At 45.4% G+C, this 23,324-nt stretch overlaps 1 protein-coding gene across 7 annotated transcripts in view; it reads left to right on the top strand.

The window, feature by feature from the left end:
* Positions 1 to 23,258, top strand: part of PXK (PX domain containing serine/threonine kinase like) — a 75,766-nt gene extending 52,508 nt beyond the window's left edge. For 2 of the 7 annotated variants that reach the window (XM_057554165.1, XM_057554161.1), the window contains 7 exons: positions 3,019 to 3,067; positions 7,546 to 7,623; positions 8,157 to 8,243; positions 8,687 to 8,756; positions 11,439 to 11,498; positions 17,845 to 17,877; positions 21,952 to 22,021. In XM_057554165.1, coding sequence (XP_057410148.1) covers positions 3,019 to 3,067; positions 7,546 to 7,623; positions 8,157 to 8,243; positions 8,687 to 8,756; positions 11,439 to 11,498; positions 17,845 to 17,864 — 364 coding nt within the window. In that variant the 3' untranslated portion in view covers positions 17,865 to 17,877; positions 21,952 to 22,021. The other 5 variants (XM_057554160.1, XM_057554159.1, XM_057554166.1 and 2 more) reach the window with 4 other exon arrangements.
* Positions 23,259 to 23,324: the final 66 nt, after the last annotated feature.

Genomic DNA, 23,324 nt, shown 5'->3' with positions numbered 1-23,324 from the left:
ACACCTTGGCTGTAACCTTCCTAACTGTGTTGACCACTAGCCCAAGTGTCTGGTCCTGGTAGAGACTCAACAGCGTCCCCGCAGAGTCACCGTGACCTGCTTGCTGACGGTCACTTGCCGCATGATGTCCTGACCTTTCCTTGTGACCTCCCTGCACCATAGCCTGACTGCTCTCTCTTCACATCAGTGTCATCTTCACGTGTGTCTCTCCCTGTCCATGTTGGCATCGTATACGTGGACTTCCCGCTTGGGAGGTAGTGAAGGGGGGCCACCCTGTTTCAGTGCACCGCGTGGCCCACGGCAGTGGCTGCTTCACTAGCCGCTGGCTGGGGAGGGTCTGGCCTCTCGGAGGAGGGCAGCGTGGCTCTGGCCTCCCCTGCACTTGTTTGTTCATTTACTCACTGGGTAACACGTATCTAACGTCTGACGTGTACCAGGCGCTGTGCTGGGTCGTAGAGCTCAGAAGACATTCTCCTTTAAACAGGGTTATGAATAGTCAATTGAGGTGGGTGACAGAGTGCTTTAGGGCCTTTCCTTTAGGTATGTTTTCTGTTCCTTCATGGAAAGGCAGCCGGGTGGTCAAGAAGCACGTGTCTGAGGTTAGATAGACCTGGGGGTGGGTCCAGCCTTACCACTTCTACCTGGGTGACCTTGGGCAGGTTTCCTAACGTCTGGAAGCTGAGTTTCCTCATCTATAAATGGGGACAATAATAGCCCCCACCTCAGAGGGCTGTTGGGAGGATTTATTGCGATGATTCCTAGTACAGTGCCTGTTACTAAAGCAGAGCTTATTAAATCTTAGTTATGCTTACTATTGATTCAGCTTATACTCTGTGCCTTTCGACTTACCAAGTGCTCTGTAAACAGATGTATTTGGGAAACAATTGTATGGGGAAATAAGGCGGGACAGCTTGAGGTACATACAGCCCGAGGTCAGAGGAGGCGGTGATAACTTCAGATTCCCTGTGTTAGGGGAAGTCTACTCCAGCTCCGGCGCTGTCCTCGGCCCTGGGGAGGCTGCGATGGACAGAGCAGCCCAAGCCCCCGCCACGTGGATGTGACTTCCTAATGTCTGACTGACACTGGTGCCTCCCTCCCTGAACCAGCCACCATTAATAACAGTGTAAATGTGGAAAAATAGATCTAGTCAGGGAAACAAAACAATTTTCACACACACTTTTAGAACATATGCATTTATAGTTAGGGAACAGCTTGTATCCACGTTAATTTACTTGGGTTTGTAGTTGCACCCCCTGCTCCAAAGCTCTTACATTTTTCTCCCAGTCTTCCAGTTCTAAAGTGAATCCAGATAATTTTTCTTCACTTAAGTCTTTCTACCATGTGGGCTTCAGCCTTGAGACAGCACTTGGAGAGGTGTGAACTCTGTTCAGTTCAAAATGTGTTGTCTGGAAATAAGTGGACCCTCGGCCTTGAAGGGGAGAGTTATGTCTCCACCTCCAGGCCGCCCAGGGAGTGCTGTGGGGAAAAGTTAACCCTGTCACTTCTACTTGTGATGTAGTTCCTGTTTTTTAAAAAGGGGGACCGTTCAAGGGAAGACTTACTTAGAGCCTTTTGGGCACTGCCCAGACAACCATTTAAATTCTCTGACCTGTTTTAGCCAAAACAGTTCAGAATTCCTCATGCTATTGTTTTTAATAACACACTTTTGGGCCTCCCTGGTGGCACAGTGATTGAGAATCCGCCTGCCAATGCAGGGGACACGGGTTCGAGCCCTGGTCCGGGAGGATCCCTCATACCGCGGAGCAGCTAGGCCCGTGCGCCACAACTGCTGAGCCTGCACTCTAGAGCCTGCGAGCCACAGCTACTGAGCCCGTATGCCGCAACTACTGAAGCCCGTGAGCCTAGAGCCCGTGCTCTGCAACAAGACAAGCCACCGCAGTGAGAAGCCTGTGCACCTCAACAAAGAGTAGCCCCTGCTCGCCACAACTAGAGAAAGCCCGCGTGCAGCAATGAAGACCCAACACAGCAAAAAAAAAATAAATAAAATAAATTTATTAAAAAAATAAATAACTCCCTTTATAGAAACAAAAAACAAAAAACACACTTTTGAAGAGAGAATTGATATTCTCCCAGAGCTGCTGTTTCTTTTTAAGAGAGCATGAGAAACACTACTTTTCTTAGAAGAAAATTATTTTCTCGTTGGATTCCAATCAGAACAATTCCTTTTTTACTTACTCTCATTTTTTTTTATTAATTTATTTTTTAATTTATTTTTGGCTGCGTTGGGTCTTTGTTGCTGCGCTTGGACTTCCTCTAGTTGCGGTGAGCGGGGGCTACTCTTTGTTGCGGTGCACGGGCTTCTCATTGTGGTGGCTTCTCTTGTTCGGGAGCACTGGCTCTAGGCGTGTGGACTTCAGTAGCTGTGACTCACGGGGGCTTCAATAGTTGTTGCCCACGAGCTCAGTAGTTGTGGTGCACGGGCTTAGTTGCTCCGCGGCATGTGGGATCTTCCGGGACCAGGGCTTGAACCCGTGTCCCCTGCACTGGCAGGTGGATTCTTAACCACTGCGCCACCAGGGAAGTCCCTCTCATGTTTTTTTTATATTGAGCTCTAGAATAAATTTTATCCTCCTCTGGGGCAAAAAAAAAAAAAGGAAAGCCAATTATTCTGTTTAGAAATATCTACTGCATATATTATTTGCAATATAATATAAATACAATAAATAATGTGCAAATTTCTTTTCAAAATGTGAATTAATTCACTATGTAGCATGAGAAGACTGTCACCCCTCAGTGGGGAAATCACCTCCCCTACACGGCTGACCCACTCCCCCTGGAGAGCTCCAAGATGGTGGGGAGTGGCAGGTTTCTGGAGGTCACCTTGGGTGGCCCGGAAACTCCTTTGAGTTTGATAAACAAGAGATGGTGGGTTGGCCCGGGGCTGGAGGATGTTGGGGGGAACCTGATGGGCGAAAGATGTCTCATTCTGCTTTGATCCTGTTTTGGGAGTGCACCTGGTTTAAGAAAGATATTTTTGTTTGTTTCTTTTCTTTACAGATTATTCAGTGATGTTCTGCTAACTACTTCCGAAAAGCCACAGTTTAAGGTAAAGCAAATTATATCATTTCTTGGTTTGTGACATAAATGTGTACTTGGAAAGTTCGTGCTTTTTTAATCAAAAAAAAGAAGGTACAGTATTTATAAGTGTGGACTGGAAAAACGCACACTTAAGAGCATTTTTATTTGGGGACCTTACTGAGGACAATAGCCGGGAGACAGCCTCTCTGATAGCTCTAAGGAACTATGAAGAGACAGGGGAGGGGCCAGATATATATGAACTTTTTGCTAGAAAAAAACATGTAGTCAAGCATAAAAAGATTACTGCTAATCACAGAAGACAGACATCTCAAGTTAATGATTTTAGTGTTTTTCTATGTATGAAAGATGCCAAGAATCTGGGGTCATTGAAATTTTTCCTTAGATAGGCATCTTAACTCTCTAGGGTCCTGTATATCCAAAGCACCACCGAATGCTTCCTGTTTTTCTCCATCCTGAATTCCCCCCAGGGCGAACCTTCGGAGGGCAATTGCAATGGGTTGCAGCTTAATCCTTGTGGAACGGGAATGGCCAGCAGCCTTCTTTATTTTACATAAAGAAACATGGCAAATAATCTAAATATCCTATAATGAGGGAATAGCTTAATAATTTAAGTACATGTATTGGATTAAATGTGTTTTATCTAATAAAAGTAAAATTTATAAAGACATTGTAGTAGCCTGGAAAATGATTATTATTTGGGCTAAGGGAAAAAAACAGGATATATAGTGTGTAAAAAAAAATACCTCTGTCTAGAATAAGGACTGGAAGGAAGTATCCTGGGAAGTGGCGGTGTTATGCGGTGTTGTGAAAAGAGCAGGGGCTTTGGAACAAACATATGGACACCAAGGGGGGAAGCGGGGGTGGCATGAGTTGGGAGATTGGGGTTGACGTGTATACACTAATATGTATAAGATAGATAACTAATGAGAACCTGCTGTATATAGCACAGGGAACTCCACTTCGCTGTACAGTAGAAACTAACCCAACATTGTGAAATAACTATACCCCAATTTAAAAAAAGGAAAAAAAAAAAAAGAGCAGGGGCTTTGGAACTCCCTCAAACCAGGTTGATGCCTTGCTTTGCTTTCACGATACCAGCCATTTATCTAAGGCAGGGTTTCTCAGCCATGACCTTTGACACTTTGGGCCAGGTAGCTGTTCTTTGTTGCTGGGGCTCTGCTGTGCGTTGTGGGATGTTGAGCACCCTTGGCCTGTACGCACTAGATACAAGTAGTGCTCCCATTCCACCCCCCAACGGTGTGACCGTGAAAACTGCCTCCAGACGCAGCCAACTGTCCCCTAGGGAGGAGATGGGGGCAAAATCACCCTCATTTGAGAGCCACTGATATATGGGCAAGGACCTATTCTTTGGGTCTATGTTTACTCGTTGTGTAGAATTGGTGAGTAAAGCTTGTCTGTTGTCACTGGACAGCTGAGATGATCCCTGAGAACGCCTAGTTCAGGGCTGGGCGCTCACTGTTAGCGTTGTTTTGGGTAGTGAGATGAAGGGTATTTCTCTTTCTCCTCTCTCTATTCCCCAAAAACCTGTAAAACTCTTACAAAGAAATTACATTCAGGGGGAAAAAAAAGAAAGAAAACCCCAAACAAGGTGGGGTCAGAAGACTTATAGGCAAGGGAGAAGCTTTCCTCTGTCCTGTTTTGCCAGTTAGAGGAGTTCTGACAGTAATAGCTTCTTTGGATCTGATGTAGGAAAAAAAAACTTTTAAATTCATGTCTTCTTTACTGAAACTCTTCAGGAAATGCATTCAGCCTTGTAAATAAATATGCTTTCCTCCACCCTAGTAGTCCAGCCCAGGGGTCATCATTAGCCCTTGTTCTTCCTCCAAGCCAGAGAGCCTGCAGCAAAGACACTGTGATCTTAAAAACCAGCGTTAATCTCTTGTATGTCTGTTTTCTTTCTGGAAAAATACACAAGAGACTGGTGATGTTGGTTGCCTCCATGGTGGGGGACTAGGTGGGATGTTTTTTACTGTGGATATACCCTTTTTATGCCTTCTGAGTTTTGAACCATATCACTGTGTATTACCTACTCAAAACTTTTTTAAACTTAAAAATTTTTTAGTATTCATTTTATTTATTTATTTGTTTTTGGCCGCGTCGGATCTTAGTTGTGGCATGCAGGCTCTTCGTTGTGGCGTGCAGGCTTCTCTCTAGTTGTGGCGCGCAGGTTCCAGAGCACATGGGCTCTGTAGTTTGTGGCACGCAGGCTCTCCAGTTGAGGCACACGGGCTCAGTAGTTGCCCCGCAGCATGTGGGATGGTAGTTCCCCGACCAGGGATCGGACCCGCGTCCTCTGCACTGGAAGGCAGATTCTTAACCACTGGACCACCAGTGAAGTCCCCTAAACTTAAATTTTTAAAAGAATAATAGAGACAAAAAGTTGAACATGGTCTGGGTGTCTGTTTTCTAGGCCTGAACTCCTCATGGTTTGAAAAACTAGTAAATTAAGAAATGACAAGCTCAGAACCACACTAAGCTTTTGTTGATAGCATCTTCCAGTAGGAAAAAACTTAATCTTGTGAAATTCAGAAAATAAGTCTTAAGAAAGAAAGGAAGGAAGGGAGGGAGGGAGGGAGGGAGGAAATAAGTCTTTCACAGAGAAAATCCCTCTGAAGTTATAAAATATTATAATTACTTGAATTTGTGTGTGTGTGTCCCAGTAAGCTTTGTATATTTTTTTGTTTGTAATTATGATAAAAACATCATGTAAAATGTATCCTCTTAGCCATTTTTAAGTGTACAGCTCAGTGGTGTGAAGTGTATTCACATTGTCGTGTAACCGATCTCTGGAACTTTTTCATCTTGCAAACCAAAACTCGAGAACCATCCTAAGTACAACTCCCAATTTTTCCACCCCCAGCCCTTTGGCAAACACATTTTACGTTTTAGATATCTCATATAAGTGGAATCATACAGGATTTGTCCTTTTGTGACAGGCTTATCTCACCCAGTATAATGTCCTCAAGGTTCATCCATGTTATAAGCATGTGACAGTATTTCTTTCCTTTTTAAGGCTGAATAATATTCCCCTGTGTGTATATACCACATTTTATTTATCCCTTCATCTATCGATGGACATTTGGGTTTCTTCCATCCCTTGGCTATTGTGAATAATGCTTCAATGAACGTGGGGTATGCTTTGATATCCTGCTTTCAATTCTTTTGGATATATACCCAGAAGTAGGATTGCTGGATCATATGGTAATTCTATTTTTAGATTTTTTTTTTTGAGGAACTTCTATACTATTTTTCATAGCTGCTGTGCCATTTTACATTCCCGCCATTAGTGTACAAGTGTTCCAGTTTTTTCCATCCTCACCAACATTTGTTATTGTCCGTTTTTTCGATAGTTACCATCCTAATATGTGAGGTGATATCTCATTGTGGTTTTGGTTTGCATTTCTCTCATGATTGGAGATGTTGATCATCTTTCCATATGCTTGTTGGCCATTTGTGTATCTTCATTGGAGAAGTGTCTGTTTAGGTCCTTTGCCATTTTTTTCCTTTGATTTTCTGCTCTTTATTTATTTATTTTTTCAGGTTTATTGTGGCATAATCCATTCTTGGTGACAAGTCCATTTTATAATTGATTACTTATGTTTTTGTTTTTGAGTTGTAGGAGTTCTTTATATATTCTGGATATTAACCCCTTATCAGATGTATGATTTCCAATTATTTTCTCCTATTCCGTAGGTTGCCTTTTCACTCTGTTGATTGTTTCCTTTGATGTTCAGAAGTTTTAAGCTTGATGCAGTCCCATTTGTCTATTTTGGCTTTTGTTGCCTGTGCTTTTGGTGTCCTGTCCAAGAAATTATTGCCAAATCCATTATCACAAAGCTTTCTCCCTGTGTTTTCCTCTAGGAGTTTTATGTTTTTAGGTCTTAGGTTTAGGTCTTTAATCCAATTTTGAGTTAATTTTTGCATACAGTGTACGGTAGGGGTCCAGCTTCATTCTTTTGCATGTAGATATCCAGTTTTACCAGCACCATTTATTGAAGAAACTGTCCTTTTCCCACTGTGTGCTTTTGGCATGAGGGTTAATTTCTGGGCTCTCTGTTTGTTCCATTGGTCTGTGTATCTGTCTTTATTGCCAGTATCACACTGTTTTCTGTAGCTTTGTAGTACATTTTGAAATCAGGGAGCGTGAGACCTCCAGTTTCCATCTTCTTTTTCAGGATTATTTTGGCAATTTGCGGTTCCTTGAGAATAACTTTAAATACTTGAAACATACATCATGCTTATTTATGTGTTAGTTTTATATATTTATTGCTAAAGCATGCTAATGAGGTGAGTGTGTTTGGGGATACCAGAAGTGGCCAGGATAGGAGTCAAGTGGACAGCTTGTAACTGATTTACTTCCAGGTGTCCTCTTCCTTGACTAGCAACTGTTTTTCATTCAAACTGGGACTTGAGAGACTCTCCAGCTATTTTACTCAATAAATTATGTACTTTCTCTTCTTTCAGATCCCCACAAAGTTAAAAGAGGCATTGAGAATTGCCAAAGAATGTATAGAAAAGAGGCTAATTGAAGAACAGAAACAGGTAAATTGCTAATAGTTCCTCATTGCTTTTTGATCTTTTAGTGTCCCCATCCTCTGCTGTGGTGATCACAGTGATTTACTTGTAACTGAGTGTTCATTCCATAAACAGTTCTTGCATACTTGCTCTGGACCAGGCTCCATGTTCAATGCTGTGAGATAGCCGAGTACTTCACAGTCCTACCCTCAAGGAGCTCAGCCTGTGGGGGAAACAGACATGTCCACAAAGAGCGGTCATCCTTTATGATCAGGACAGACTGGGCGGTGGTGGGGCACACATGCTCCATGCTCTAAAGGTGCCGGGGACCACACTCGTTTTCCGTAAGAGAGAGAAAGGCAGGAAGGAACTCGGGGAGAGAGAAAGGTCTTCATCTGCGGGCACACTCTTCTCCCAGACATCCAGGCCCAAGCTTGGAGGCAGACAGGCTGAGCAAGGAAAGATTTTTCATCCAAATGATTTGATTTGGCAAAACATGTTAGAGATTTTCATTAGTGTAGGATATGCTTACAGTTGTGGTGAATTGTGGTCTCTTAAAGATCCACCAGCATCGAAGACTGACGAGAGCTCAGTCTCACCATGGATCCGAAGAAGAAAGAAAAAAGAGGAAGATCTTAGCTCGAAAGGTAAGTCTGGTGTCTCTCTGAATTCTTTCTTGCGAATTCCTGACTACAGGTGAAGAAAGTTCTAGGTTAATGGTGCCCATTTAGTTAATGACAGATTCTGTGCTTTATCTCCGTGAAAGCTAAAACTGTTTCCAGATGACTGGTTTGCAGCTTCTGAAAGAAAAGCCATATAATAGCAGCAGAGAAATGGACCATAGAGTTTCCTGGCTTGCTGGGCTGATTATGGCCTTAATGTAATTGCGGGGAATGACTGGCCTGAGAGAGTAAACTCAGCATTCTTGGTTTTATTTCTCCCTTTAGTTTTGGCTTGTGGCTTCTTCACTGTATTAAGTTATGAGGCCAAATATGACTTTGTGTGTAGCTAGTTTAACTATGCCTGGAAAATGTTTTTATTCTGGTATGTTTATTCTTTGCTTTTCCCCCTCTATTTTTTACTTGTAAAGAAGTCAAAACGATCTGCTGTTGAAAATAGTGAAGAGCATTCAGCAAAATACAGCAACTCCAATAATTCAGGTAACTGGTTATAGGTTGTAGTGGGGCCCAGGTCCCAAAGGTTAGGACCAGGAGTCAAGGGTTCTTGGGTTTTCCTGGGCAGTGTGGTGACCAATGCAGAGAACAAAAGAACTCTGTCCCCGGGGAAGGATTGCCACAGCATTCAGAAGCTCACAGGACTCAAGTGCTAGAAGGCACCTCAGAGCTCACTGGGTATCCAGCCTCCTCACTGATGGCAGCATCAGCCCTGGAAGAAAAACCCACGCAACTTACAATGCAAGGCGTCCTGTTTATCAGCAGAGTCTATAGGAACTGAAATGGCCCTAAATCCTGCCCTCTGCTTGGTCCCCACGTGGCAGAAGGATATGCCCTCCTGCATCAAGGAAAGGCCTCTATAGTGTGTGGGGATCGCAAAAAGCAACATTCCAGAAGGGCCAAGATGGCACAGAGTGCAGTGTCATGAGTTGGCCATCCTTGCTGTCACTCCTGGATGCCCCTTGCCCAGCCCTGCTGGCTTTGGGCCTTAATGTCCCCATCTTTGGAAATCAGATCAAGTGATCCCTTGGGACCTTCTAGTTCTTCTGCCTTATGGTCTGTGAAGTAGAGTTCCACATAGAGAAGGGAAGGTTTCATCCTAACAGGGGCAGCTTTGGTTTAGCCCTGGAGGGCCAAAGGAAGGGGAGGGTTTTTTTAGGTTGAGGGATAGCTGCATATACTTCCAGGCAGGATAAGGACCAAGTAGAGACGGAGAAGTTGAAGATGCAAAAGAGAGAGTGATTGTTGGGGGGAGTGAGGGGGCTGGGGGTCAAAGGGTTAGCATCAAGAGCCCAGCTGTCAGTCTCTTGGAGGAAACCCATCCATCCCTTCCTGGTGTCAGGAGCCAGGAGGGGTAGGTGAAGAGTTAGAGGTGTTTAAAAGTGGAAGGAAGGGAGGAAATTGAGGGTGTTCACAGCTCATGCCTTCTCAGGTCTTCTCAGGGAAGTCAGTGAGGAAGACATCTGCCAGGGGCAAGAGAAGAAGAAGTGAGGGGTTCGCAAGACCTGAAGGCTGGTCTAGCCATAGCCAGAGAATGCAGGCAGTGTGGGTAGAGCTGAAATTGGAAGAGTTGGGATGGAAGAAGATCATAGACTCCAGAGGGAGGGTGGGAATCATGCCAGCACCACTGCTTGGAGAGCCAAGCCAGAGAGGGGCTCTGGAGGGAAGAGCTAGGAGGGAAGAGAAGGAGGGGAGGCTCCAGGCCCTGAAGGTCCCTGTGAGGACCAAGGCAGGCTCCTTGGGGATGGAGGCTGTTGTGGCCGGCGGGTAATTTCAGAGTTGGAGGTCTGTTTTCTCCATGGTTGATGGGATGGACATGGGCCAGTCATTGTCATCACTAGGCTGAGACTCGTGTCTCCAACTAGCCTGTCACCCTGGCAGGCACTCTGTCCAGCATCTACTTCTTTATAAAGCAGAGAAAGCCTGGCTTGGTGTACTCCACCTTCCTGAGGCCCTGCCTGCCTGCAAGCCTCTTTGCCAGATGCAGCTGGATGGGACGCCAAGGACTCCCAGACATCACCTCAAGGAGTTTAGGAAAGCAAAGTAGCAGTTGATGGAAATGTATAGATCATCTCCAGACCCCACTGGAATCACAAATTCAAACCTTCTCCCCCTTCAAATCTGTGTTAGCACTACCAGCAGTATGAAATCAGGATGGGTTGACTTTCACCATCTTTTTCAGTGAAACGCCTCTCCCTTTTATCGGGAGGCGAGAGGAGATTGCAGATAGTGGAAGGGTATTCAGCTGGAGGGAGGTGTGGTTTCATTAGGACATTCTCCTTGTGCTCAGTGTCCGTGCTGTGCCCCCCACGTCCTGTGGGTGTGCGTGAGGTGGTGGGAGGCTGCCCCAGGACAGCTAGTGGCTTCTCAGGGGCATGGCCTCAGCCCCCCAGGAGCTTTGGTAACCCCTTGATAGGACCGCCATGTGGGGGAGGGGGCTTATGTGGGAGCTTCCGTCTGCTCATTGGGCTACTTCCATGTCAAGCCAGGAGGATGTATTCTGGGGATTTCTGAGCAATGGAGGAGACACTGGGGACTTGGCAATATTTGAAATATAAAAAGGTTACTAGGTCCAGAAAAAGCGTGCAACGTATGGGAATATGCACATTATTTTAATGTAAATAATGGTATTTACTGAATTTCGGGTAAGAAAAGGCCTGGGAAATCCACACACTGAGTAGGCTGAGCCTAATCAATTGAATATGCCTGCTGGTAAAATGGAACTTCCACAGAGAGTATTCCTGGGTGGATGTTGTGGGGAACTCTCGCTTCTTTTGGAGAGGCCTCCACCAGATTGCTCTGCACCTCTCTGTCACCTCTACTGCTGTGGCACTGTCATTTGTCCTTCATTACCCGAGGACAGGGGTTGGGTCAGGAAGAGACACTGCAGCCAGTTGCATAAGCCATTGGATTGCACAAAGTTGGTTTCAAACCAGGCAGGCTGTGGGGAGCAGTGGGAGGCAACGAGGCCTGGGGAAGGAAGCTGGCTGGACGCCTGTGGTCAGGGGTCCCGTCCCTGAATTCTCTGCCCCACCTCGCTTTTTCCCACAAGGCTCACACACTCAGCCAAGGGCAGATTCTCAGACAGTGGTGGGTGCCGGCTCCGGCCAAGCTCCAGATGTCTTCCTCTGGTCCCCATGAGGGTTTCTCTGTGTTTTCTCTCCGCAGGATCTGGGGCCAGCTCACCTCTCACATCCCCGTCATCGCCGACTCCACCCTCCACAGCAGGTTAGTGAGGAGGCAGAGTAACCTGCCTTCCTCCCCTTCTGCACCAGCCGGGGAGAAGGGTGGGGCTTTCTCTTCTCACCTGGGCCCAAACATTTCAGGGGTCAGAGGGGACCAGCCTCCTCCAGAGAAACCGGTGGGAGTGCAGATTAGCAGTGTCACTTGGGAGAGACGAGGGTCCAGGTCTCTAAAGTCGGATTTCACAGGGAGCGGGATGGTCGGCTTCAGGGCTGCTCACCGCCCCCACCTCCAGCTCGCTCTCTGCTGAAAAACCTCCCTCACGCAGGCTCCTCAGATCACAGCCTGTCTGGGTACGTGCTCAACTGAACAAAACAATCGCGCTGCTGCCCAGGGGCCCGGTCCTGCCAGGGCTCTCTCCTCAGGGAGCCCAGCCACAGTGTCGGCTTTGTCACAGAGCACAGCTGGTGAAATGCCTGGGTATGGGAGTGAACTACCCACCGAGCTTCTGATTTCCTGATAACTATTTGTGCTTTATTCTGCTCTGCATTTCATCACCTGAATATTTTTCTGTGGCTAGCTAGCCTTTGTTTTGCCTTTGTGACTTAAATCAGATAGATACTGGGAGTTTTGTTTGAAAAATGTAAAAAGAGTTTATTTCAGGGAATACTTATAAAAATTATCTCTAATTCTGTGGAGTAGCCTCATAATGCTATCTTTCTTCTTTTTTTTTGAACTAATATCTCTCTCCTAACCATTTTGCAAGCCTCATAAAAACACACTGGGGCACCAGTATCTCCTTTCACTTCTTAACTGAACCAGATGTTCTGGATGTCAGCGAAGTCGGTTCTGCCACTCAGAACTTGTCGGCTGGCTGTGCTTGGAAGAGCTGCTGCAGCTGTCTGGAGGGAGAGTCATGGGCTGGGGTTGATTTATGAGTTGATGACACCATATTCATTAAGGCTTAAAGTGGTGCCCAGGAGCTACCAAGAGCATTACCCAACAGCTCTCAAATGCTTCCAACTGACCTTCCAAAAAACCCCCCAAAACAACAGTCAGATGTAAGGGGACTGGTTTGAAGGCCTCGCGTCTGTCTGGTGGGTGCCTCTCCTTGCTGGCCGAGCCTGGTCACTGGTAGTTTGCTGTCGAGTGTTCTGGGCCCAGGGCCTATTTTAATAGCAAAGTACCTGGCTGATGGGGGATAATACTCTATTTCCTGTCTGACTTTGTCAGCAGATTTTACAAGAAAGCTTCCAAATATTGATCAACACAGAAAATAGACTTCTCTGCCTTTTGTAGAGGTGACCTGTATAGGCCGATCAGAAATTTCGGGGAGCCACTGCCCAGATCATGCTGAGGCATTTTCTAGAAGATAGGATATTAATTTCACACCACTTAGACATATTAAGGAAACTGGAGAGAATTAATAGTGAGAATCCCTGAAGCCTTCTTTAACAAATGAGGTGTCTCTCCGGTAGCTCAAAGCACCTTGCTGGGTGCATTGGAGGTGGGAAGTTACCTGCCAGTGCTCATTTTTAAACGCCTGGGAGAATTCAGTCTATATGGATTATTTTTGATGAATCCTCTAATTGACCTGAGTTCTCAGTGGGAGGATTCTCATACAGTAGCAGGTTTGCATGAGATGAGGTAACTTTTAGAAAAAGAAGAAAAAGAGGAATCTTTTATAATTAGACTCAAGGTTGGAAAAAACTTCATCTGAGGCAAGAGGGAGCAGTTGGGTGGATAGTTCCCTATCCTGAAGGGGAGTTGTAAAGATTCAGAGGGAAACATATGTGAGGCCACAGGCACGATGCCTGGCAGAAATGGGAGTTTCCCAGCAAGTATTGGCTCCCTCTTTTCCTTTATGTCCTTTAATGTTTTATTGATGAAATGATTGATTCAGCCCCAGAGACTGTACTCTGACCTCTGCTGGTTATTTATTGTAACGCGTCTCATAAAAATAATAGCTAGTATTTGCCTATCAACCTAGCATTTCAGGCCCTAAGTGAGCCACCCATGGTGAGTTTATTCATTCAGCTACTGGAGATGCATTTATTGAGAGCTGCTGTGTGCCCAGCACCGTGCTAAGCGCTGGGTCACAGAGATGAGCAGGCAGACAAGGCCCCAGCTGAGGTGGCCTCACATTGCCAGCACCTCTCAGGAGCTCCAAAATGATAGATACAGTTCAAGCAAGTGCTTTCCTTGGGCTCCACCCGTGGTAATTTTTTTCTCCCAGTAGTTCCCCTTCTTAAATAGAGAATCTCCACCTGAAAAAACTAGTCCTCCAACAAAGTGACATCTCGAGCTTCTATTCTGTACAAGGCATCAGGGAGCTACAAACAGGTGATAGTCTCATGCTACCGTACCCATGCGAGATGCTCAGTGAATCCTTATGGGTGGATTTGCTTGGACTTGGTCTGCCTTCAGGGTTTCTGCTGGGTGAGGGCAAGGCTCTCAGCCTACGGGTGGCAACTTCTGGCTTGGAAGCCCTTGCTTAGACTGGTCCTTTTCCTTCCAGGACAGGAGGCCAGGCTTCTCATTGGGCTCATCTATGTTGCCGCCTCTCTGCATGCTGCCTGTCTTATTGCTGGAATCACATTTACTCCAATTTATGTCTTTACTTCTAGGCCACATTTATGGTTTATCTGGGAACTAAGTTAAGCATAGTGTCTTCCAGCTTTATGATAAAATGCAGTTTTCTCAAGAAATGAAGGAAAATTCTTCATTTTCAAGGGCTAGTTTAGAAAAGGAATTTCTGCTAAAGGTAGCATCTCAAACACAACTCGATCTGGGAGCCCTTGGGAACTACACCTTGGGCTGCGGAACCTGAACTTGAGGATCACCACTCGCTAGTTCCAGGACCTTGGAGAAGATACTTGACCTCCCTGGGCTTCAGGTTTTGAAACTGAGTGAGGCCCTGTGGGGCTCCCGGGCACGGAGGCCCTTTTGTCCCCTGTTTCTTGTAGGCAAGACTCCAGGCTCCATGACCTTCCCTGAGTTCCAAAGGGCAGATTGGAAGAGTTGCTAATCACGGGAGGAGCAGCCAGGAAACCACCTGAGATGAGATTAAGGAAGTGAAAGTCCTGCACACGCCCTAATCTTGTCAGAGACTCCACCCTTGGACCTGTTGTTATCAAACCCTTCATCAGATCCTCTGGGGTGGGGACACATAGTTTCTCCAGGCAGGAGCCTGCTGTGTCCCCGTTTGCCTGGCAAAGTAATAAAGCTATCCTTTTCTACTTCACCCAAAACTCTGTCCCCGAGATTTGATTTGGCAGTGGTGTACAGAGAGGCTGAGCTTTCGGCATCAGTTTCCCATTTGTAAAGGAGGATGATAACAGTGCCTGCCTAGTGGGTTTATTACGAGGATCCAGAGAGTTCCATGCCCATGGAGTTAGAACAGCGCCTGATACACAGTAAGCCCTCAGGACACTGTTAGTTACTGAGAGACCTTGAGTGAGTCACTTTCCGTGTCTGGGTTTGGGTTATGTCCTCTGTAGAAGGCAAAAGCGTGGGGGTCAGAGGAGACTATCTCACAGTTCTAATCAAGCATCCTCTAAACCCACTGTGGACCCCGCCCTTTGGCAGTTTGTTCAGTAGTAGATCAACTGAGGCAAGTTCAGTTTGACAGCATTGCCTTTCTTCCTGAAAGTATCAATTTTAAGCACATTCGTGGTAGCTGAGGGTGGTCTTCAGCTCAGTTGCTTTCGGGACGGGGCAGAAGTGACAGATGTTTCTAAGCGAAGGGGTCTTACTCTCATGAGCCCTTTCCAGCATTTGGGTAAGGACTGGGGCCTCTCCTGTTTCTTACTGCACTTCCCCGCCGTGGGCCTCTTCTTGAAATCCTTACCAAATTGATGGGAGAAATATTTCCTTAAGTCTGCTGGCAATTCCATCAGGTAGGGTGGGATTCTCTAAAACTCTTTTTTTTTTTTTTTTCAGTGAGAACATTCCTAGCACTTTCTTTTTTTGCTAAAGTTTCTGTTTCCTGCCTCTAGAAGATCATTCTTTCAAGAACTTTAAAATACTTTATCTTGACTTATGTCATGGTCAGTGTCACCAACTAGTGTTTACACTCTGTATTCATGGAGCTGAGTGGTTTAGACGGGCCTAATTTACACACAGATACTTGCTCCTACCCTCCCTTTGGGAGGAGACAGACCTGTTGCCTTGCCATTGTGTGTGTGTGTGTGTGTGTGTGTGTTTAAACAAAAGATTTGCAGAAGAGTATTTGGGGAAAGCTTAGTAAGCAGGGGACCCAAATTATTACTGTTGTTGTTGTTAATAATTGTGTTTAACATCTTTTGAGTGCTTCTTCTGTGCTAGGCACTGTTCTAAGTGATTTATAGTTACTGTTTTATTTAATCCTCATGAATACCTCCCTATCCAATGAGCAGGGATTATACTTACAGCTCCATTTTACAGACAAAGAAATTGAGGCACTAGTGGCGTTAAAGGACTTTGACCAAGGTCACACAAGTGGGGGATACTAGAGCCAAGACTTAAACTTGGTTCTGTCTTTGCTCATCTCCTTGATTTCTCCTGAGCGCCTGCTGCCTCAGGTGCACTACAGGGCCTGTGCTGCTAAACGCTCTGCTTGGCTGGCATGAAAAGAGCTCCAAAAGAACAGTTAGAAACCCCGGGCTTGGGTCGTAGCGCCACCACTTTCCAGGTGGCCTTGGGCAAGTAATTTCCATACTTTGAAGCTGTCTTTTAAGAGAATGTATGGTCTTTATGAGGTAGATAATGTACACAACAGGGCTTTATAAGCAGTAAAGTACTGTCAAATATAAGCTATGAATGCCTTGCAAGAGAATTCTAGCCCTTCTTGCTTGAAGTTTATCATTTTAAGCAATACTTTTGAAGAGAGAGCTGGCGTTTTGTAGAAACCCAGCCTGTGAGCATGACTGTAGAGAGAGGGAAGTTTCATATCTGGAGAGCTGGAGGAGGGAAAACAGGGCCTTGTGGGCACAGAGTGACTGAGAACTTGAATAACAGGAAGGAGGGTTAAGAATCAATAAGGCGCAAACTATGATGCATAAAATAAGCTACCAGGACATATTGTACAACACAGGGAATATAGCCAATATTTTATAATAACTATAAATGGATTATAACCTTTAAAAATTGTGAATCACTATATTGTGCACCTGTAACATATAATATTATATAATATTGTATATAATATTGTACATCAACTATACTTCAGTAAAAAAAAAAAAAACTACAAAGAAAAGGAATAAGTAAGGCACAAGAAGAGATGAATTCATTTAGAATGTTGGAGCTTCCAGAATTTATCTAGCCAGGTCAAAGTCTGAAACCCATTCTAGGCTCAAAATCAATGGCTCTGGCCCTAAGAGCTGCCTCTTTTTCTCAAAACTACACAAACACAAAGCAGTTTCCATCTTTAGGATACACAGGCCTGCCCTGTAGCACTTCTCCGAACAGTGTGGTGGTTCTTCTCTCCTGCCGGCTCACAGCCTTCCTCCCCGCTTCCAAGCCCAAGTGTGTGAGCTCCTCCCCAGGATACTCAGCTGCTGGGGGTGGGGTGGGGCAGGCAGTGTCCCCAGCATCCTCCCAGAGCCACCCCAGGTCAGCAGTGGTCAGCCTGCCCTGCCCCACGTGGGCCTCGCTGAAGGGATTCTCCTCTGGGCAGTGGGGCACATTGGTTTGGAACGCTGGGATTCACCGTCAGGGAAAGGGTTATCTTTCACAATTAACCTGGAATCCAGTCAGTTAAAAAGAAGATAGGAAGAAATGTTTGCCTTTTTTTTTTTGAATGGTTTTCTAGCCTTAGGTAAGCTAATGCTGCTCACTGCCCTGTCAGCCTCTGGAGCCCGCTGCCTTCAGGGGAGAGGCCCCATGCTCCTGCCCGGGGGCCCCCCCTTAGACTTCCCTGGCTCTTGCTCTTCCCAGCTTTAAAAAGACAAATCTCTATTTTAGACCATAGAAGACTTGCTTGGGGAAGTGATGTTCTAATTTCTCTCCCCTCTTGATAAACTGTCCTTATTTAGTACACTAGGTACGCTCCCAGTACCCATTCCGCTTTTCAGGGGAGGTAAAGCCGTGATGGGTCTTCTTAAGTGAGTGCTGTGCTTGTAAATAACTAAAAATATCTCAGAAGAAAGAAAAAAAAAAAAAAGAATGAAGAGGAAAGTGACTCATTAGTTACTCTGTTAGCATGTTTGCCGTGTTCTAAAAGGGTCACAGTCATGTTTACACACCGGTGCTTCTTGTGGTTAACTTAAGTGTATCCTAGTTTGGCAGTGAGAATGATCAGCATGTGATTCAGACTAATATTTTACTGTCTCTTACTATTTGATTAAATGACACTAAAATCTGAATAATGACTTGTGTCCCCTCTCTCCCTCTCTCTCTTTGCTGTTTTCAGTAGAGCATGCACCATTTTGAACGTGAATTTTCGGTAAAGTAAGCTATACTGATTTTTCTAACTTTAAAGATGCTCTGTTTCTGTATGTGAAACGGGACCCAGTGTGTCTAGCTCACTGAAGTGATGAGCAAATGGGAAAGCAGATTCGAGACGATTTCCTTATCTGAATATTTAAATGAAATACAGCATCTTTAAAAAGCACCCAAGTGACTTCATTTACATTCATTTCATTTTCATCATGACCTTCAAAATCTTCATTTTCACTCTGATTTTAGTTTTAAAATAGAGCTCTAAAACCTGTAAATCAACTGCATGGCATTTTGGTGTCTTTTAATTTTGGAAACCAGCACCTCACAGTCCTGTTGCTGCAAACGTGTCGGTTCCTTGTTCCTCTGACAAAGGGGAAAAGGCACTGGGCAGTTGCGTTCTTGGTCACAGGGAAGCAACATATGGCTTGTATAACTGACAATAGGGAAAAACAGTTCTTTTTTAAGCATCCTTAACAATACTTGAGTTGGGACATGAGTACAGCCTCCGCATCTTTCTGAGCTAAGAGGCCAAGGCGGTTCCAGAGAGCTGGGGCCTGCCTGCTTCCAGGGGTCGCTGCCCTCCACTCCCCCTCGAGGGTAGCTGGTAGGTGTGGTGTTGGTCTGGCGGCCATGTGGCCTCCCCTGATGTGTGTGGAGACCACAAAGGAACCCAGACCGCAGACATTAGTAGACTACCCACTGTCAGAGTTGGCCCAAGGCAAGGGGACCCTCAAACGTCCTTTTGACGGGGCTGGGGAGGATGTTTCTGGCAAGACATTCCTACCCAGATCTAATCTATGCTCTTGCTGCAACAGTCTGTGGCCTGTTCCAGGGCCTCCGCTGGATTTCCAGGCTAGGCTTCCATCTGGGGTTCTGGGGAGGGTGGAGTAGTTGGCTCTTGGGGTTTTTGTCTAAGAGAAGGTAAGATCGGAGAGATCAGGGCTGACCTGGTCATCACTGTAGGTAAGCTGTTGCGGAGCATCCCTCATGCTGGGGTGTTGCAGGCCAATGTTCTTCAAAGCTGGGTGAATTCATTTGGCAATCAGTCTGACACGGAATCTGGTTTTGTCTGCGGCCTGGGGATGAGGGTGATAGGAGGCCTCTGGGGGGGGCGCCCCCTCATATTTGGGGAGTGGGGCGCCCAGGCATTAGGCAGTTGTTCCCAGGTTTGCTCCAGGCCAAAGAGCCAACTCTGAATTTGGCCCCTTGTTAACATTCCCCCCTCCCACATCATTACCAACGTGTTGTAGCTTAAGCTCCAGTGAACCTTTAAAGGAATTTTGTGGACGACAGAAGAGGCAAAAAGGAAAAGCTTAAAAAAAAAAAAAAAATCGATGGGGCCTGTAATCAGAGACTGTGAGTCCCTGGGTCTGTGTTCTTGCCTCCTCCAGTGTTGACCTTCAGACCTGGACCTCCTCTCCCCTTCCAGAGGGTTCTGAGCTGCTCCTGGCCCTAATCATACATATCAGGATCTGCCCTAGTTGTTGCAGGCCCAGTGAGGAAAGGTGGACCTCGTGGGACATCGCGCCCTTTACAACTGGTTGGGCCCTCTGTGAGGGGACCGCAGGTGACCTGCTCTTTCCTCTTGGATGGGCATAGTCTCCTTTCTCACAGCCCTCAGCATCCTATTATAGGCACAGGCTACCCTGTGGCACTTTGGACAGTGTATTTATTTATGCTGCCTACATATTCAAAGCGATTCATTCAGACAGTTTCAGCCTTTACTTGGAAGATGAAGATCCATTTACGGAATACCACCCCCCAATTTCCAAACTCTGTGGTAGTGAATTTGCACTTTTAATTTTGAGTGCCTAGTAATGAGGCCAAAGTCAAGGGATGGTTCCTCATGAGGGCCAAGCAGTTTAGTTCTGTGCCAAGATAGCAGCCTGTACCCAAGTCCAGTGCCTGAGGCCCATCTCTAGTCTCCGAAAATCCTGGGCTAGAAGACTTGCAGTCTCTGGATGGCCAATTCCATGCCTTTAGTGGAACAAAGTGCTAGTGCAGCCCTGTCTTCTCGTCTGTAACCCGCACTGACTCTTCTGCCAGGGTCAAAGCACAAAGCTGGGAGGCAGACATGCTGGCACTCATTCGGGTACGTGTTGGGCCGTACATGTCAAGTCCAGATTCCGCTGCCCTTTTCTGGCCATTGGGTGAGAGTGCTGGGAAGGGGAGGGGGCAGCTGGGAGGGCATTGGCGCCCACTCAGTCCTCCGGGCTCTGCAGTTGAGTTCCAAGAGGCTTCATAGGCCGTCTCCCCTCCTCCTGGTATTTTACGGGTCACTTTCCAAGAACCCCCTTCAGAGGAATGCTTATGTCACACACTTACTCTCCCTGCTCTTTTCGTCTCAACAGTCATTTCAGGTTTGAAGTCCTTTTTATCTCTGTAACCCTGTAACGTAAAGCCAGGAACATTTCCCCATAATCCACCTTGGCATAGAACATAATAGAACTTCATTCATTAGTTGTTATTGTCCAGAACCAGTGAAAATTACATTTTGTTCATTTGTCTGTATTTAATGTTTATTTGTATTGCTGTATTATTATTTGAGAATTCCAAGATTGCAGAGCATGAGTGTGTGCATCTGTGTGATTCTTTAATTTCAGCTGCCTTAGGTTTGGGTAAAGATGTAAAAGAAGGTAAGTGGTTTTCTATGAAATACAGTGCTTTAACCATTGCCTATCACAGTTGGTAAAAAGGTTGCACTTACTGAAGTATTTTATCGATGATCCTGACCACTCATCCATATAAACTCAAGTAGCGGTTGGTATGTTTACCTAGTATCACCACAGCTCAGTAGCAGTTTGAGGGAGGTGGTAGGGGAGCCATCTAGCAGAATGTCTTCTGTGGTAGCACTGGGATGGGGTAGAGGGTAAGACTAGAAAGAGATGTGGAGTCACAGGGAGCTGCAAGGGTCACAGGAAATGGGGCAACTGTGACACAGGCAAGTTCTTTAAAGCAGGGCATTTTTTTTTTTTTGTGGCCATGCCACATGGCCCGCGGGCTCTTAATTGCGGCATGCAGGATCTTAGTTCCCCGGACCAGGGATCAAACCCACGCCCCCTGCACTGGAAGCACGGAGTCTTAACCACTGGACAGCCAGGGAAGTCCCAGCAGGGTTTTTTCTGTACCTAGTGTTTATTTTGTCCCAAGAGGACAATTCATTCATTGATTCAGAACTATAAAATTCGAGCACCCAATGTTCGTGTTTCTGAAAGCTAAGGGAGGTTTCAGATACCTGTCCAGTTTCCTTCTCCTTGCCCACCAGGGTAGAGCTTGGCATTCCAGTCTCCCCTGACACTTCAGCAAAGACGTAGGGTTAGGGCATTTCCCTCCTGTCCCTGGGTTGCACCACAGTGGAAACACGGGTGCTTGAGGAAGATTCCTCCTTGAGAATACCATTGCTGGAGAGAGAAAGCCCTCTGCGCCTTGCTGTGCATTGCTAATATTAGCGTTTTATGTTTTTTTCGTGCAACCTAATAGGAAATGATTATTCAAGACGGATGCCCCTGGAGAGCCCATAACCCAGCAGACAATGGTTACTTGCCGAGAATCCTAAGTGATTTGTCATTTTATGTTAAATCACGTCCTTCAAATATTGTGTGTGTTGGAGCAGCTAAAGAACCGTTCATCCCTTACTAGTAATTGATATTACAGTAGCCCAGCTCTATGCATACAGATGTCTATCTTTAATTGCTAGCTCAGGAATAGGTGGAGCTGCCTGGAACCTGGAAAAAGTAGCTAATGGAACTTTTCTTTTGGGACCATGATTAAAGTTTGGAAGTGGAAGTAGAGCCTCATCTATGCAGAGAATGTCACTATGTATAGTTTCATGTAATCTGTGATATTTGTTCAGTCTTTTCTCACATGACTGTTACTTGGGAGAAATGGCCACTTTTAATTAATTCCCCTTTAATGCTTCTACGTTTCAAGTATTTTAAAAACATCACACAGTACAAGGTGTGTTGGCCCGTTTGAGGGAAAACACTTGCAGTCTCACCGAAGTCCTTTCTGCCCAGGACTGAGCAGTAGCACGGGTACTGGGTGTGTGGAGATACTGACTGTGCCCTTTCCTCCACAGGGATGTCCGCGTTACCCCCACCTCCTCCACCTGCGCCTCCGCCACCAGCAGCCCCCTTGCCTCCTGCGAGCACAGAGGCGCCCACACAGCTTCCGCCCCAGGCTGTGAATGGCGTGAGCCGAGGGGCCTTACTCAGCTCCATCCAGAATTTCCAAAAAGGAACTTTGAGGAAAGCCGAAACCTGTGATCATAGCGCTCCTAAGATCGGCTAAAGCTTTGTGTTTACACTTGGAGGGAAAAGTTGTTTTGTTTTTCCTTCCACCTCCAGCCCCTAAAGTACCCTCTCTCTGGATGAATAATTGCTGAGCCAGTACAGTCACATACGACTTCGCAGATGCTCATGTAAGAGGCTTTTCAAGAGGGAAATAGTCTTCAAGTAGAATAAAGTCAGGCTGGCATTGCTGCCTTAAGAAACAGTTTGCTCCTTTGTTACTGTTGTAAAGGAGTCTTGCTCTTCCTCTAATGGTCATCTTTTGGTGGCAGCAGCATATTGGAATCAATTATTTCCACCAACAGAAGGAAGTGGACAAAAAACAAAAACAATGACAATATACAGTCACAGCGGTGAACGGCCTTTGTGTTGCAATCCCTCCTATCCCATCAGACAGCTCCTAGAAATGTTCCTCTCATAGTTCATTTTTCTATTCTAAAGCATTTTCTGGTTATTTCTTAGATAACTCCCATTTTTGCTACCTTAATTTCATCCTAGACATTAACACTGTAGCCCAAAGCATAGTTATGTCGCTGAGAGTCAGAGAAGCAACTGAGTTCTTCATTTTCCCTTGAAGTAGAATGGGGAAAGTTCGTAACAGTCTCTTAAGTTCAAACAGGAACTCCATTGTGGTTATAGAACTCAGGGCTGCTAAAGGAACTACTCTAGACTCTTAGTTCTTTTTAGTTAGTATGTATCGAACAGACAAAAAAATGTTGACATCAGAAAAAGCTCTTTCCAATTAGAGGATCTTCTTAATCCTCAGCAATTAAGTCAAGTTGCGTTTGTGGGGGTGGGTTATTATTACAACACAAGTACATCTGGCAAAATCAGTTCTGATTTTCCAAAGATTTATCCAAATATATCATCTTTTTAATGTTACTCATTTATTAGAAAGATCCTTTATCCTATGATTTGCTTAAACCCTTAAATAAATTGCACTTTAAAGGATTATAAATAATCCATCTAAAAATTCAAGTTACACACATCAGTGTTGGTTACTATGCAGAGAGAATGTCATTGTGTATAGTTTCATGTAATCTGTGATAAATGTTCAGCTGTATTTTTTATTAAAATAAACCATGTCTAGAAAATGGGTTGTTTGTAGCTTGGCTAGATATTTTAAATGGGAACTTTTTGTAGTAACTTGGGTAAATATAAA

This window comes from Balaenoptera acutorostrata, chromosome 10 (assembly GCF_949987535.1).
Source record: "Balaenoptera acutorostrata chromosome 10, mBalAcu1.1, whole genome shotgun sequence".
In the NCBI taxonomy this organism is placed as follows: domain Eukaryota; kingdom Metazoa; phylum Chordata; class Mammalia; order Artiodactyla; family Balaenopteridae; genus Balaenoptera; species Balaenoptera acutorostrata.
Note: the sequence above shows the minus strand (reverse complement) of the source record. Positions and strands in the feature narration are given on the sequence as shown.